This window comes from Aureococcus anophagefferens (assembly GCF_000186865.1).
Source record: "Aureococcus anophagefferens unplaced genomic scaffold AURANscaffold_1, whole genome shotgun sequence".
Lineage (NCBI taxonomy): Eukaryota > Pelagophyceae > Pelagomonadales > Pelagomonadaceae > Aureococcus > Aureococcus anophagefferens.
This window is the reverse complement of record NW_008705561.1, coordinates 2,737,449-2,751,525: the sequence shown is the minus strand read 5'-3', so window position 1 is coordinate 2,751,525 and position 14,077 is coordinate 2,737,449. Positions and strand designations below refer to the sequence as shown.

The window sequence follows — 14,077 nt, the reverse complement described above, 5'->3', positions numbered from 1 at the left end:
CGCCCGATTTGCATCCCGGTGAATAATGCCGATGAAGAAGTCGCGCAATCTGCTTCCTCCATGGCCACCAGGCCGTCCATAATTGCTGCGCCGTCCACTGATGTGGTGGATGTCGAAGTTGCCCCCCACGAGGCCAGTAATGCGGCACTCACTGTACAGGATAGAGACCGTGAAACAATTTCCGTTTTTCTTCCCTCCGAGTATCGTTTTTTCAGACACCCAGTCACCGTGTTGCTCGAGGAAGGCAGGTTTAAAGCACCAGAGCTTGGCGTACTCCGCCCGTTTCGCTAGGCTGATCTTCGCACGGTTGAGGTCTTCGTTCGTCGCCTTTCGAAGACCGTCGCTATAGATGTGGCCACCGACGGCCAAAAAGCCTCCGCCGAAAGCATGGGCCAGCCTGGCTGCCCCCCGTGAACGCTCTTGTTCGCTGTTGCGGTCCTGAATTGCTTTCAAGCATATTTTCGCTCGATGAGTGGCGCATTTCTCCAGTTGTTTGGCAACTTCTCGTGGTTCGTCGGAGTCTATCAGGATTTGAACGCTGTGGTTCGTCTGCATTGAGCAAAAGCATCCGAGTCCCACTCCACGACGTCCATTCTCGTTCCGCTCGACGTGGTGGAGGTTGATCAAGGCGCCGTGACCGCCGGCTGCGGGAACGGGTTCGACGATCTTGGCCTGCGTGACGGGGTCCACGCAAGCAAAGCACCGCAACCGCGTCCGCGGTTGGGTCCCGTCTGCGAGGGTGGACACGAGCTGCTCGAGGATTGGGGACGGGATGGAGAATTCATCCATCCACTCGTTCTCCTTGAAGACGAAGAGGTTGCGGCCGCGCGCGAGCTCTCTCGAGACCCCGCAGGCGGCGCAGTCGGCGGGCTTCGCGGGGTCTAGGAAGTCGTCCTTGCTGTCGAACAGCGCGCGCCAGAGGTACGAGCTGCCCTGCTCCTCGCCGATCTCGTCGCTCCAAAAATGGTCGGGAGGATTGAACAGGGCCAGCTTCAGGAGACGCTTGGAAATCTTCTTCGCGTGGGACTTTGAGCAGAGCTGTGACCCCCGGAAGTCGGGCGCCGGCGCCGGGGCGGGCGCCGGCGCCGGCGCCGCGCGGCGGGCCGCCGACGCCGCGAAGGCGGCGCGGTCGGCGTCCGTCGCGCGTCCGGCCGCCGGCCGCGCGGCCGCGGCGGCGCGCGGCGCGGGAGCCGGTGCGGCGGCGCGCCGCGGCGCCGCCGGAGCGGCGGTGGCCGGCGCGGCGGCGGCGCGCCGCGGCCGGGCGGGCGCCGCCGGAGCGGCGGTGGCCGGCGCGGCGGCGGCGCGCCGCGGCCGGGCGGGCTTGGACGCGGGCTTGGACGCGGGCTTGGCCGCGGGCTTGGCCGCGGTCTTGGCCGCGGTCTTCTTCGGCCGCGGCCTTCGGCCCGGTCTTCTTCTTCGCCGCCGGCTTCGCCGCCGGCCGCCGCGCGACAGGATCTTGCGGCGCGGGCACGAGCCGCTCGGGAACCCGGCGGCGCTCGTCGAGTTGAGACTCGTTGAGGCCTAACAGGCCGCCCGTCCAGTCCAAAGCTGCTCGCAGAGGGCCCCACATACGAGACATAGTCCTCGCGGGAGACGTGTTGAGGCGTGCAGCGAGTCGATCTTGCCAGAAACGTGGCGGTATAGCGAGCCACCGTCGTCGCCTCGGGGCCCGTGCACGTCGTCGTCGGCAACGCGGGCGACGTCGAGGGCCTGACGCGCAAATTCGAGCCCGCGCCGGCCTGGTCGCGGAGCCGGGCCATGGCGTTGGGCTGGGGGCGGCTCGCGGCGACGCGGTCGACGCTCACCGTGGAGCACGTGTCGTCCGCGAACGGGACGATCCTCGACTCGTTCGCGCTGTCCAAGGACGCCTAATTACGAGACGACGCAGCGCCCCTCCTGGCTCGGCCCGTCGTCGGCGCCGCCGCCGTCCCGGCGGACGAGCGCGAGGGCGCGGATCTCGCGGATCCACTCGTCGCGCTCCGTCGCGGACGCGGCCTGGAGGAGCCACGCGCTCCCGTGCTTGCCGCCCGGCGTGGACACGGCGAACGCGTAGGGCGCGTCGTCGGCGTCGGCCTCGGACACGTCGACGGGCCCGCCGTCGGCGACCTCGATGTAGCCCCGGCATTTGTCGTCGCCGTAGTTGCGGAAGTAGTAGAGGCGGCCGTGCTTGGGCCAGACCTCGACCCAGCGCGTCCGCCACGCGGTGTTCAACGTCCCGCGCTTCCGCAGCAGACCCGCCTTGGCGACGTCGCTCGAGTCGGACCGCGCCGCCGCGGGCAGGCGCGCCGCCGCCGCCTCCATGCGCTGGAGCCGCGGCAGTAGGTCCGGCAGGTCCCTCCGGCGGACGAGCTCGGCCGTGACGCCGCGGAGCGCCGCGCGCGCGGCCGCGTCGGCGCTCACGTCGCCCCGCAGCACGACGGCGACGTGCAGGAGGAGCTCCTCGCCGCGGGGCGCCTCGGCGATGGACCGCGCGAGGTCGCCGACGCGCGCCTTGGCCTCGGCGCCGCCGTCGGCGGCGGCGGCGACGAGCGTCGCCGCGAGCTTCCGCGCGCGCCGGGCGAGGGCCGCGTGGTCCTCGACGTCCAGATCCTCCAAAGCGTCGCGCCGCTTCGCCGGCGGCGTCGGCGGCGGCGTCGACGCGTCGTCGCCCGCGGCCGCGACGGCCTCGGACGCCGCCTCGGACGCCGCGTCGAGCAGCGACGTGTACTGGGGCCGGTTGGGGTCCGACGAGTCGGCGCTCGACGGCCGCTCGTCGGCGGACGACGTGCGCTCGAGGCGCGGCGCGCAGGACGAGCCCCGGCGGCCGCTCCGGCCCTGCCGGAGCGCGATCGCCGCCGCGCCCGTGCCCGGTAAAAAAGCGTAGGGGTCGACGTCGTTGCTGCCCTCGGCGACGTGGAGCTGCTGCGTGCCGCGGAAGCGGCTCTCGCGCCGCGTCGGCTGGCGGCCCAGGGCCTCGTAGACGACCTCCGCGCCGGGCTCGCAGCCGTCGACCGGGCTCGTGCCCGAGACGTCGCAGGGCGGCTGGGAGACGGCGCCGACGCCCTCGTAGACGATCTCCGGCCCGCGGTCCCGCGAGCTGCCCCGCGGCCGCGGCGCCTCGTCGCCCGAGCTCTCGTCCTCGTCGATGATCGCCGCCACGACGGCGAGCTGGCCCTCGTCGAGGTCCGCCTCGTGGGCCGCGAGGAGGCCCATGAGCTCCTCCGGGGCGAGGGACCGGAGCTGGTCCGCCGTGAGGCGCCGCACCTCCTCGGCCGTGTACGCGCCGGCGTCGGCCGCGGCGGCATGCTCGTCCGCGGGCGTCTCCATCGCAACTGGGCAGCCTCAAGACAGAAACGAGACTTCAAGAGATCTTCAAGCACGCGGCGCACCGGTTGGAAAAGCATGGGCTGCCTCTAGCTTAGAATGAGCAGCATGGCGACGATCCAGGGCCGCGACGCCGTGCACACGGCCTTCCTCGCGAGCTCGCGCGACGGCGACGCCATCTCGACGCCGGCGGAGTGGCGCCACTTCATCGGGCAGCTCAAGGCCGCGGGCGTCTGCTCGACGAGCCGCGAGGTGAAGGTGCTCGAGGAGGCCTGGGCGCGCTGCGACACGGCCCAGACGTCGCGGCGCCTCACCTTCGCCGCCTTCCGGAACCACGTCGTCTCCGCGTTCCTCCGCCGGGACCCGCAGAGCGAGGACGCGCGCGCGCACGTGCGCCGCGTCCGCGGCGCGGCCGCGCAGCTCCAGGCGCTCGGCGCCTGCGGCGGCGCGCCCCTGAACCGGTGCCGGGAGGTGCTGGAGAAATGCGACGAGGCCGGCGACGCGCTGGGCTTCGGGGAGGCCGTGCTCGCGCGGAGCCTGGCGGCGGCGGAGCGCGCGCTCGAGCGCGAAAGGCTCGCGGCGCTCGTCCGGGGCGGCGGCGGCCGCGCCGACGCCGCGCCGGACCCCGCGGGCTGGCACGTCGACCACGCCGTCGACGTCGAGAAGCGCTGCGCGGGCTGGCGCGCGTCGAGCCGCGACCACCTCCGGTTCCCGAAGGGCGGCGGCCGCTTGACGCGCGACGACTGGGGCCTCTGCGGGACGCCGGGCCTCAACGGCGACGTCCCCCGCGACATGGAGCTGCGCCTCGCGCGGGTCCTGGGCGCCGACGGCGTCACGCGCGACGCGTTCGTCGTCGCGATCCTCTCGCCGGAGCGCGGCGCCGCGGCCGTCGGCGCGCGGCGCCACGCGACGCGGCGGCGCCGGGCCTGGGCCGTCTACGCGGCGCTGCGGGACCTGTCCTGCGTCGCCTGCGCGCCGCGCGCCTACGGCTGGGTCGAGGACCACCCGGGCGACGGCGAAAGGCGACAGGCGGGCGCGGACGAGCCGCGGTCGACTTCCACGCTCTTGGTCTACGAGCGGCCCCGCGGCGCCGCGCCCCTCGCTTCGGAGCTCGCGCGGCTCAAAGGGGCCAAACACCGCGTGCCCCTGACGGCGACGGCGCCCCTCGTGCGCCACTGGCTCCGCGAGGCCCTCGCGCGGTTCGCCGAGGTCGACGGCCTGTGTCGCCGCGATCTCGACGACGGCGACGGCTCCCGGCCCCTCGGCGCGCGGCACCTGTGGATCGGCGAGCACGGCGCGGCGCTGCGCCTGGCGTCGGCGCGCTGGGGCGACGAGCTCGAGCCGCTGCCCTCCGGGCGCGACGCGGTCCTGGACCGGAGCCGGCGCCTCCTCGCGGCCTTCGCGGACGCGGCCGACGCCATCGTCGACGGTTTGTGCGGCGGAAGCAACACCGCAAAACCCGGCGACGCGCCACGCAAGGTCTACAACGAGCGCGACGCGCTCGCGGGCGTCCACGTCTGCCCCGGCGAGCGCTTCGACGTTTTGCTCGACGCGCCGAAAAAGGGCCACGCGCACGCCTGGCGCTGCCCGGATCTGGGCGAGTCCGCGCGCGACTGCGTCGACGTCCTCGACGGCTGCGACACACCGGGCGCGCCGCTGCCCCGCGACGGCGCGCGAGCGCGGCTCCGCTGCGTCGCGAAGCGGGCCGGCGCGGTCGCGCTCGCGGTCGTCGCGGTCTCCCGCGACGGCCACCGGAGCGACGCGCTCACCATCAGCGTCACCGTCGGCGACAACGCGCTCCCGGGCGAGCTCGCGGCCATCCTCGCCGTCTGCCGCGACGCCCGGGGGTCCCGCGACGGCGCGCCGGCCGCCGTGCCCTGCGCGCCGCGCGCGCTCCTCGCGCACGACTTCTTCCGCCCGCTGACGAAGGACGACCTCGTCGACGCCATGGACTCCTACAACCGCCTCTTCCTCGCCGACGACTCCGACGACGAAAACGGCCCGGGCGACGGCGCCGCGCCGCTCCCCTTCCCCGGGGACCCGCGGCCGCCGCGGAGGGGCGGCGCCTCCAGGAGGACCGCTAGGCGACCCTCGTTCGAACCGGACGACTTAGCGCGCCTCGAGGGTCTCCGCCTTTTCGATGAGGGGCTCGTGCTCGAGCCGCGTCGCCTTGGGCCGCGGCAACGGCACGAAGTACGCGCCGACGCACGAGAGCACCGCGACGACGGCCGAGATGAGGAACACGGGGAAGAGGCCGAACGCCGTGAGGAGGAGCGGGTAGGCGGCGGACCCGGCGACGGCGCCGACCTTGCCGAGCGCCGCGGCGAGGCCGTGGGCCCGCGCGCGGACGTGCGGCGGCGCGAACGTGTTGGGCAGCGCGTAGATGGCGATGCCCGGCCACTGGATCGCGCCCCGGAGCAGAATGAACATAACGAGAAGCGCCGTCGTCGCCGCGTCCGACGCCAGGCGGTAGAGCGCGAGCGCGAAGAAGGACGCCGCGGCGCCGAGGCCGCCGAGGAGGAAGCTCCGCCGGCTCCCCGCGGCGCGGATGTGGTACACGGAGGCCACGGCCGCGAGGAACTGGGCGACGCCCGCGAGCAGGGCGGCGGCCAGCACCGCCGAGACGTCGTCGCCCAAGATCGCGGACTCGAGCTCCGGGTAGTAGCAGATGATGCCGTACGCGTACGTGTTGTAGCCGAGCCACGCCGCGGCCGCGCCGCCGAGGGCGACGCGGAAGCCCCGGTCCTCCTCGAGCAGCGCGAGGAAGGCGTCGCCCGCTTTCGGCGCCGCGCCGGCCGCCTTGGCCGGTGGCGGCGCCGGCGGCCGGTCGGACTTGGGCAGCCCGTCCGCCAAAAGCAGCGCCCACGCGAAGGGCACGGCGCCCACGAGCAGCATGCTCCGCCACCGCGCGCCGCTGTCGAGGCCCGGCGTCGCGTAGATCGCGTAGGCCGTCGCGTAGAGCGCGAGCACGCCGCAGGGCTGCCCGAAGTTCGCCGCGGCCACGGACAGCTCGCCGACCGCGTCGCTGTCGCTCCGCTCGTAGGCGAGCGCCGCCGCCAGCGGGTAGACGCCGCCGATGCCGACGCCCAGCACGAAGCGCGCGACGCACAGCACGGCCGCGACCTCGGCCTCCGTGTCCATCGGCGTCGCCGCCGACAGCACGACGCCGAAGACGGACAGGAACATGGCCGCCTGGAGGCCCTTGACGCGCCCGACGCGGTCGCCCACGTAGCCGAAGCTCACCATGCCGATGATGCAGCCCGCGAAGACTAGAGAATCGAGCACGCTCATCTCCCAGCCCCGCGTCAGGCCCTCGGCGTCGCCCATGAGCATCACCGCGATCTCAATCGTACTGAAATTCATCGCCGCGCCCGCGTTCGCGAGCAGCGCCACGAGCACCTTCCGCCGGCCCACGTCCGCGGGGCCGCAGCAGCCCATCGTTGCGCGGTTCCTTAAACCTGCCTCACCATCCTCGTCATCGATTCGGGCAACGGCATCATTGACGCCATCGAGAGCCTCACTATGCAGGGCAGCTCCAGCCGGGCAGCCTCGCGCGCGCGCGATCTCGCGGCGCCGCGTCGGCAGCGCCATGTGGCGCCGGTGCCAGGTCGCGGGCTACGCGGTGCTGGCGCCGCTCACGGCGAGCTACCTCGTCCTCGCGTGCATGACCGTGGGCCGCTGCTACGTGCAGCCCTGCTACGAGGGCTGGGGCCTCGACGAGCTCTGGAAGGTGAACAAGGGCGTCGGCGTCGCCGGCGTCTGCGGCGGCGCCGTCGCGCTGGGCCACGCGCTCGCGGGCGCCCTCTGCTTCGGCTGCCGGCCGCCGGACGAGTCCGCGCGCTTCGTGCTCGGCGCGTTCGCCGGCGCGTCGCTCGTCGTCGCGCTGACGATGCTCGGCCAGGCGGCCATGTGGACGGCCATGTGGCACCTCCTCTACGGCCTGGGCCACATCAACCCGGGCGAGGGCATCCTCTACGAGTCCGGGCGCCACATGTTCGTCGAGGCCTGGCTGCGGACGCGCTGCCGGTCGCTCGCGCTCCTCGCCGCGCACTGCTGCCTCGTCGAGCTGCTGCTCGTCGTCGGCCTCGCCGCGCACCACCGGCGCGTCGTGAGCCACTTCAAACTCGCGGGCGGCGCGGACCCCTCGGAGACGACGCGCTTCAACGTCGGCTACCAGCTCGTCGACGGCGCCGAGGGAGGTGTGAAGTAAGGGACGCGGCGGGTGTGCATCGCAGCGGGGCACACCCTGTCGGCGCGCCGACTCGCCGCGGACCTGGCGCGCGAGGTCGCACGCGGCGATTAGGAGCGCGCGGCGTCCGCGGGCGCTCATCCTTTTTTCTCGAACATGGCCATGCGCGCCTTCATCTTGGCCTTCTTGGCCTCGGCGGCCTTCTTGAGCTCGGCGGCCTGCTTCTCCTTCTCCTTCTTGAGGGCGTCCTCGCCGCTCTGCTTGTTGGCCTTGCGCTTCGCGGCGTTGAGCGTGAGCTCGATGCGGTTCATCTCCGTCTTGTCGCCGCTCTCGAGGATGACGAGCTCCTGCTTGGCGGCCATGCCCTTGACGCCGCCCTTCTCCGCCTTGGCCGTGAGCTCCTTGATCTTCGCCTCGCGCTTCTTCTTCTCGTCCGCGAAGGCCTCGAGCGCGGCCTCGAGCTGCGGGCTCAGGCCCTTGGGCATGGTGAAGAGCTCCTCGAGGAGCTTCTTGCCGACGCCGCAGACGCCGACGCAGTCGTTGCCCAGGTCCTCCTCGGGCGCGGCCTCGTGGCGCTCGTAGTACTCCTTGAGGATCATCGCCTTGTAGTGGAGGATGAGGTACTCGATGAACGAGATCTGGCCGTCGCTGTTCATGTCGACGTCCTCGATCTCGTGCTTGCGCTGGATGCCCGTGCGCGTCTTGCCGTGCTTCTGGAGGAAGTCGGCGGCCTGGATGTGGTTCATGGAGCAGTCCGACGGGCCCGTGTCCTTCGCGTGCTTCTGGTAGTCGGAGCACATCTGGGGCACGTCCTTCCAGGAGTCGCCGAGGGCGAAGATGAAGCTCTTGAGGAAGTACTCGCACTGGTCGACCCTGCGGGCGGGGGCGGGCGTTGGCGCTCGGCGGGGGGTCCGCGGCGGACGCGGCGGGCGCGCGGATCCTGGTTGCAGAGTTCGGTGAACTTGTCGCCCTGGGTGTGCGCGCGCAGGCGCGACCCCTTGACCTTGTAGGGGTTGTTGTCCTCGTTCCCGTCGAAGGGGTCGTGGATCGACACGCGCCGTTTGCCCTCCATGGCGGCCATGCTTCTCTTCGCGGCTGGAACAGGCCGCAGAGCCACAGACTATACTCAAGTATATCGTCTTGATATGTTCAATAACATTGTATCCAGACGCGGCCGCGGTTTCGGCTTCGAGAGTGGGATGGCGGCGGTGCTGCCGCCCCCAAAGCACGTGAGCGGCGCCGGCCGGGCCGCCTCGGTGGCGAGCGCCTTGCTCGGCAACGGCCGCTTCACGGGCATCCGGAAGCACGGCCAGCTCGGCCCGCGCGTCCAATCGCCGCTGCTGCGCCTCGGCCCGCCCGGCGAGTCGCTGGACGTCGGCGGCGCGCTGCGCAAGCTCCTCGCGCGCTCCGGGGCCTTCCGGTGCGCCTTCGAGGCGGTCCTGAGCGAGCCGCAGGTCGAGACGCTGCGCTTCGTCGAGGCCGCGGAGGCGCTGCGGGGCGCGTCGCGGAGCCGCGAGCAGGAAAGAGCGCTCACGCTCGCGGCGCAGCTCTTCAAGACCCACGTCGTGCACGCGTCGCGCGCCTTCGCGGGCATCGGCCTCGAGCGGCGCACGGCGGCGACGGGCGAGATCTGGGCCGCCGACGACCTGCGGCAGGAGGCGCAGCCGCGGGCAGCAAAAGAGAGCGAAATTCCCAACTTCAAAGGCTCATATCTCGGCCGTTTTCCACCCGCTTCGCCTGACTTTTGGACGAGCGATCATCTCTCGGAACGGTCTCGAAGCGTGGATGCTTTTTCCGGAACGCGCGCGCGCGGAACACTCACGTTGAAGCGACGTTGAATCACTCTTGTGCTGCCCAGGCGCAGCCGCGGTCCTACGCCGTCGTGGCCGAGGTTTTAGACGCCGCGGACCGGCGGTGGAAGCTGCTCGTGCTCGAGGCCTTCCCCGTCCTGTGCGCCGCGACGGACTGGGACGCCCTGCTGGCCGAGGTCTACGCCGACGGCGCGGAGCAGCTCCTCGACGTCGCGCTGAAGCGCCGCGTCTACGACGGGCCGAGCTGGCTCCGCCTCGTCGGCGACCTCTTCGAGGCTTCCGACGTGCCGCTGACGGTGTCCGACGTCGCCGTGCCCGGGAACCCCTTGGTCTTCGGGAACGCGGCCTTCCGGGATCTCGTGGGCTACGACTTCGACGAGTTCCTCGGGCGGAACTGCCGCTTCCTCCAGGGGCCCGCGTCGGAGCCCGAGGCGCTCGCGTGCCTCAGCGCCTGCCTCCAGGAGCGGCAGGACTGCGAAGTCGTGCTGACGAACTACCGCAAGAACGGCCAGATGTTCCGGAACCTCGTGAGCTTCCGGCCGCTCTTCGACGCCGACGGCGGCTATAGATTCGTGCTCTGCGTCCAGCACGAGGCGCAGGACCGCGACATCCTCGAGCGGCGGCGGAACCTGCGGCGCCTCGACGACGTCGTGACGCGCCTGCCGCGGCACCTGCCCTTTGGGGGGGAGCGCGTCGCCGAGGCGGCCCTCGCGGCCGCGGCGGCGGCCGCGGACGCGTCGGAGCGGACCGCGGACCCGGCGGCGCGCGCGCGGCGCCTCGTCTTCGCGCTGTCGGCGTTGGGCCTGGCGCTCGACGGCGAACGGGCATTGGGCGACTTGTTGGCGTCGGCGCCGCACCGCGCGGCGCTGAAGCAGGCCGCGGCGGACGCGGACTTTGGAAGCCCGGCGGCCGCGTGGGCTTTAGACGCCGTCGACGCGGTGTCGTTCAAGCGCGACGTGCGCTACAAGCGCGCGGCGACGGGCGCTTTAGCGGCCGACTTCCTGCCGCAGATCCTGGAGAGCCCGGGTGGTCCTCAATTCGTGAAGGATTTGGTGAAGGCGGACGGCGAGGCCGACCGCGGCGTCACGGCCGCGCGCGACGTCGGCGACCTGGAGGACCCCGGCGACTTCCGCGAGCTCTTCGTAGCTTGCCTCAAGGGCGCCATGGAGCACAGCGCCCTGGCCTGCATCTGCTGCGACGTCGCGAGGCCGGGCGCGCCCATAGTCTTCGCGAACGACGCGTTTCTGGCGTTGGCGGGCGCGGAGACGGAGACGGACGTGCTCGAGGAGAACTGCCGGCTGCTCCAGTGCGCGGGCACGCGGGCCTACCTCGTGGAGGAGCTGCGGTCCGCCGTGCGGGGGCGCCGGGGCGCCTTGGTTCGCCTGACGAACGCGCGCGCCGCGGGCGCGGCGGGCCACGGCGGCCACCGCGGCGACGACGACCGGGGCACCTTCGAGTGCCTCGTGGCGCTCCACCCCGTCTTCGGCGCCGACGGGTCCTACGCCTTCCAGGTCGGGCTCCAGGTGAACATGGACGCGCCGTCGGACGCCGTCGAGGCGCAGCTCGCGGCCGTCGACGCGTTCCTGCGGGGCTGCCCGTCGTCCGTGGACTGCGGGTTGGACGGCGACGCGGCGGCCGTGCTGGCGGGCCTCGAGGTGCCGAGGCGGCTCGAGACGCCCTGGGCGCGGGACCTCGCCGAGGACCCCGTGCCCGACGGCGACGCCGCGAAGCCGCTCAAGGAGCGCCTCGCCGTCGAGTCGAACCACCTCGAGGCCATCTTGAAGTTCACGGCGCTCAAGTGGCTCGCGGCGCCGCTGGAGACGACGGCGGCGCTGCTGAGGCAGGGCGGCGCGTGCCGCGCGGCGTTCGCGAAGTACTGCGAGCACCGGTCCGCCGTCGCGAAAGCGTTAGTCCGATGCTGGCGCCAGATCGACGCGATCCTCGGGGGCGCGACGCAGGCGGCCCAGGGGCGTTTGGCATCGCGGGCCTTCCGCGAGTACGCGGAGAACCCGCTCTACGTGACGTCGACGATCGAGATCCCCGTCGGCGCGCTCAGCGACCCGGCCTTCGACTGGGCGCCGATCTTGACGAAATTGCCGGAGCTCCAGCACCGCTGCGTGCGCGTGCTGTCGCGGGTCTTACCGGGCTTCCTGCGGGCGAAGCACGGCCGCGAGCTCGTCGCGGCGATCTTGGGCTTGCGGGGCACGCGGAGCGGCGACCTGCCGAGCTGCCTCGACGTCGACGCGGACCTCCACACGGCGGCGCACCACCCGCGCCAGGGCGTGCCGTTTTTATCGATGGACAAGTACGCGCGGACCGGCGCGAGCCTGTGGCGCGAGATGGCGTACCACACGTTCCGTTCCGGCGAGTGGCCGACGGCCTGCGTCGTCGAGCCCGGCGCGCCGCCGTCCCAGACCTGGGCGGCGGCCGTGCGGTCGGCCTTCGGCGAGTCCGCGCCGGACGACGCGGCGGACGCCGCCCGGGGGGCGGCGACCGCGGCCGTCGTCTCCACGAAAAGCTGCAACGTCGCGGTGCTGCCAGTGGGCGACGGCGGCGGCGCGCCGCGCTTCCACGTCGTCTTCGCCTTCGCGTTGGCGGGCTTCGAGGCTTTGGAGGGGTGCCGCGCCTGCGGGCCTATATTGAGACGCTGCCCGCGGTCCGCGGACGGCCGGCCCGCCGCGCGGCGCCGGTCCAAGGCGACGAACGAGCTCTTCCCGTCCTCGCGGCCCAGCGGCGCCTTCTCGACGGACCGCGCCTCCGGCGCGTCCCTGGGCTTCGCGCCGTCGGCGGCGGAGCTCGGCACGCTGTCCACGTCGACGCCGCGGCGGCCGCAGCGGCGCGACGGCAAGAGCCCTTTGGGCCGCCGCGCGCGGCCCGGCGTGATCGGAGGGGTGTCGGAGGTGTCCCTCCCGGCCGGGGCCAAGCCCCTCGAGTCGCCGGCGGCCAAGGTCCTGCGCACGTCCATCAACCGGCGCCTCGACCGCTACCTGCACCGCCGCGCGCAGAAACACGAGCGCGACCTCAGCCAGGGCCACCACCTCAACGAGCACGGCGAGCAAATGTCGAACCTGGACGCGCGGTCCCAGAGCGTCGTCTCCGGCCAAGCGACGCTCAAGACGCTGCTCGCGGAGCGCGCGAACCTCCGGCGCGACGGTCTACTGGAGAAGGCGCTCGAGCTCGACGCGCCCATCGCGGCGCTCCAGGACGCGCAGAAGCGCGAGCGGGCCGCGCGCTGCAAGCGCCAGCTCGTCGCGGCGAAGCAGCGCGTCGCCGTCCAGCACGCCGCGCGGGAGCGCGCTTTGGAGGAGCACCACGCGCAGGAGCGGATGGCGCGCGATCGCGACGCGCGGACCGCGCTCGAGCTCCTGAAGCGCGAGCACGACCGCCAGGCGTCGTCCTACGTCGAGGAGATGGTCGACAAGGCCGAGGGCTACGAGAAGCCCGCCGCCGACGCGCTGCCCAGCGACCGGCCCGCGTACCTCGCCGCGAACCAGAAGTTCAACATCCGCACGCGGACGAAGACGCCCGAGTTCGTGCGCCAGCTGAAGCTCGCCAAGCACCTGCGGAAGAAGAAGCGCTTCGCCGAGGCCGACGAGCACGAGCGCCACGCGCGGAAGCTGGATCTGGAGACGGCGAAGTCCCACTGCGACGCCGTGAAGAGGGTCGCGACGGGCCGGCGCCTCGAGAACCTGGTCGTCCAGCACCAGAACGCCTACGCGGCCCTCGAGCGGCGCCACGCGAGCCGGTTGCTGTCCATGGAGCGCCGCCAGGAGAAGGCGCTCGCGAACCTGAAGAGCCTGCTCCACGTCGAGCTCGCGAAGCTCGACAAGCAGTACCGCACGGCGCTGTCCGCGAACTACGCGACCTTCGACGAGGCCCAGGCCGTGGCCCGGGTCGACTTCGCCGCGCCGCGGCCGCCGTCCGCGCCGCCGCGCCTCCGCCGCCGCGCGTCCTCCGTCACGCGCAACGACGGCAAGACCTTCGGCTCCCCGCGGACGCTCCACGGCTCCATGTGGACCGCCGGGCCGGTCTAGGCAGGGGCCGCTTTAACTCTTACCCGTGTCGAGGATGGTGGCTGCTAGCTTTGGCGCGTCGCTTTAACTTTTACCCGTGTCGAGGATGATGGACTGGCTGCCCCACGGGGGCAGCCGCGGCGTCGGCGCGGGCTTGGGCGCGGGCGGCTCCGGCGGCGGCGCGGCGTCGCCCCGGCGCGGCGGCGCGACGACCGCCGCGAGGAGGCGCTCGAGGGCGGACTCGTGGCGCGCGGCGGCGGCGCGGGCCTCGCCGGACGCCGCGGAGAGGCCGTCCGCGAGCCGCGCCGCCGTCGCGTTCGCGGCCGCGTCCGCGTCCCGCAGCTCCGCGAGGTTCTCGCGCCGCGTCGCGACCTCGGCCTCGATGGCCGACGCGAGGTCCCCGAGGGCGCCCTCGAGGAGCGCCGCGCCCGCCTCGGCGTGGGCGACGCGCGCGTCGACGCGCGTGAAATTCGCCGCCGCGGCCGCGAGCGCGCCCGTCGCCTCGGCGACGTCCGCGCGGAGCCCCGCGGCGTCCGCTTCGAAGGACAGCGTCGCGGACAACGTCGCGTTGCGGTGCAGGTCGGCCTCGATGGCCGAGAGGTTCTGGGCGAATTTCTCGGCGACGAGATCCACGAGGTCGACGACGTCTCCTAAACTCGTCGCGAAGGACGCCTCGAGCGCGAGGGCGCCCTCGGCCGCGGCCGCGGCCGCGCCGGCGGCGCGCCGCTCCGCGGCGACGGCGAGCGCGACGGCCGCGCGCG

The 14,077-nt window shown here is 72.9% G+C and overlaps 2 protein-coding genes across 2 annotated transcripts; one reads left to right on the top strand and one right to left on the bottom strand.

The window, feature by feature from the left end:
* Window positions 1-7,648: 7,648 nt before the first annotated feature.
* AURANDRAFT_70608 (hypothetical protein) lies at window positions 7,649-9,461 on the bottom strand (the record flags this gene model as incomplete). Its single annotated transcript, XM_009034187.1, has 2 exons — window positions 7,649-8,365; window positions 8,428-9,461. Coding segments are annotated over 2 exons (861 nt in total), but the record flags the coding sequence as incomplete, so codon positions are not given.
* A 132-nt stretch (window positions 9,462-9,593) lies between these two features.
* Window positions 9,594-9,896, top strand: AURANDRAFT_18924 (hypothetical protein; the record flags this gene model as incomplete). The annotated part of the gene is made up of 1 exon (XM_009034309.1): window positions 9,594-9,896. A coding segment is annotated over one exon (303 nt), but the record flags the coding sequence as incomplete, so codon positions are not given.
* Between the last annotated feature and the right edge of the window lie 4,181 nt (window positions 9,897-14,077).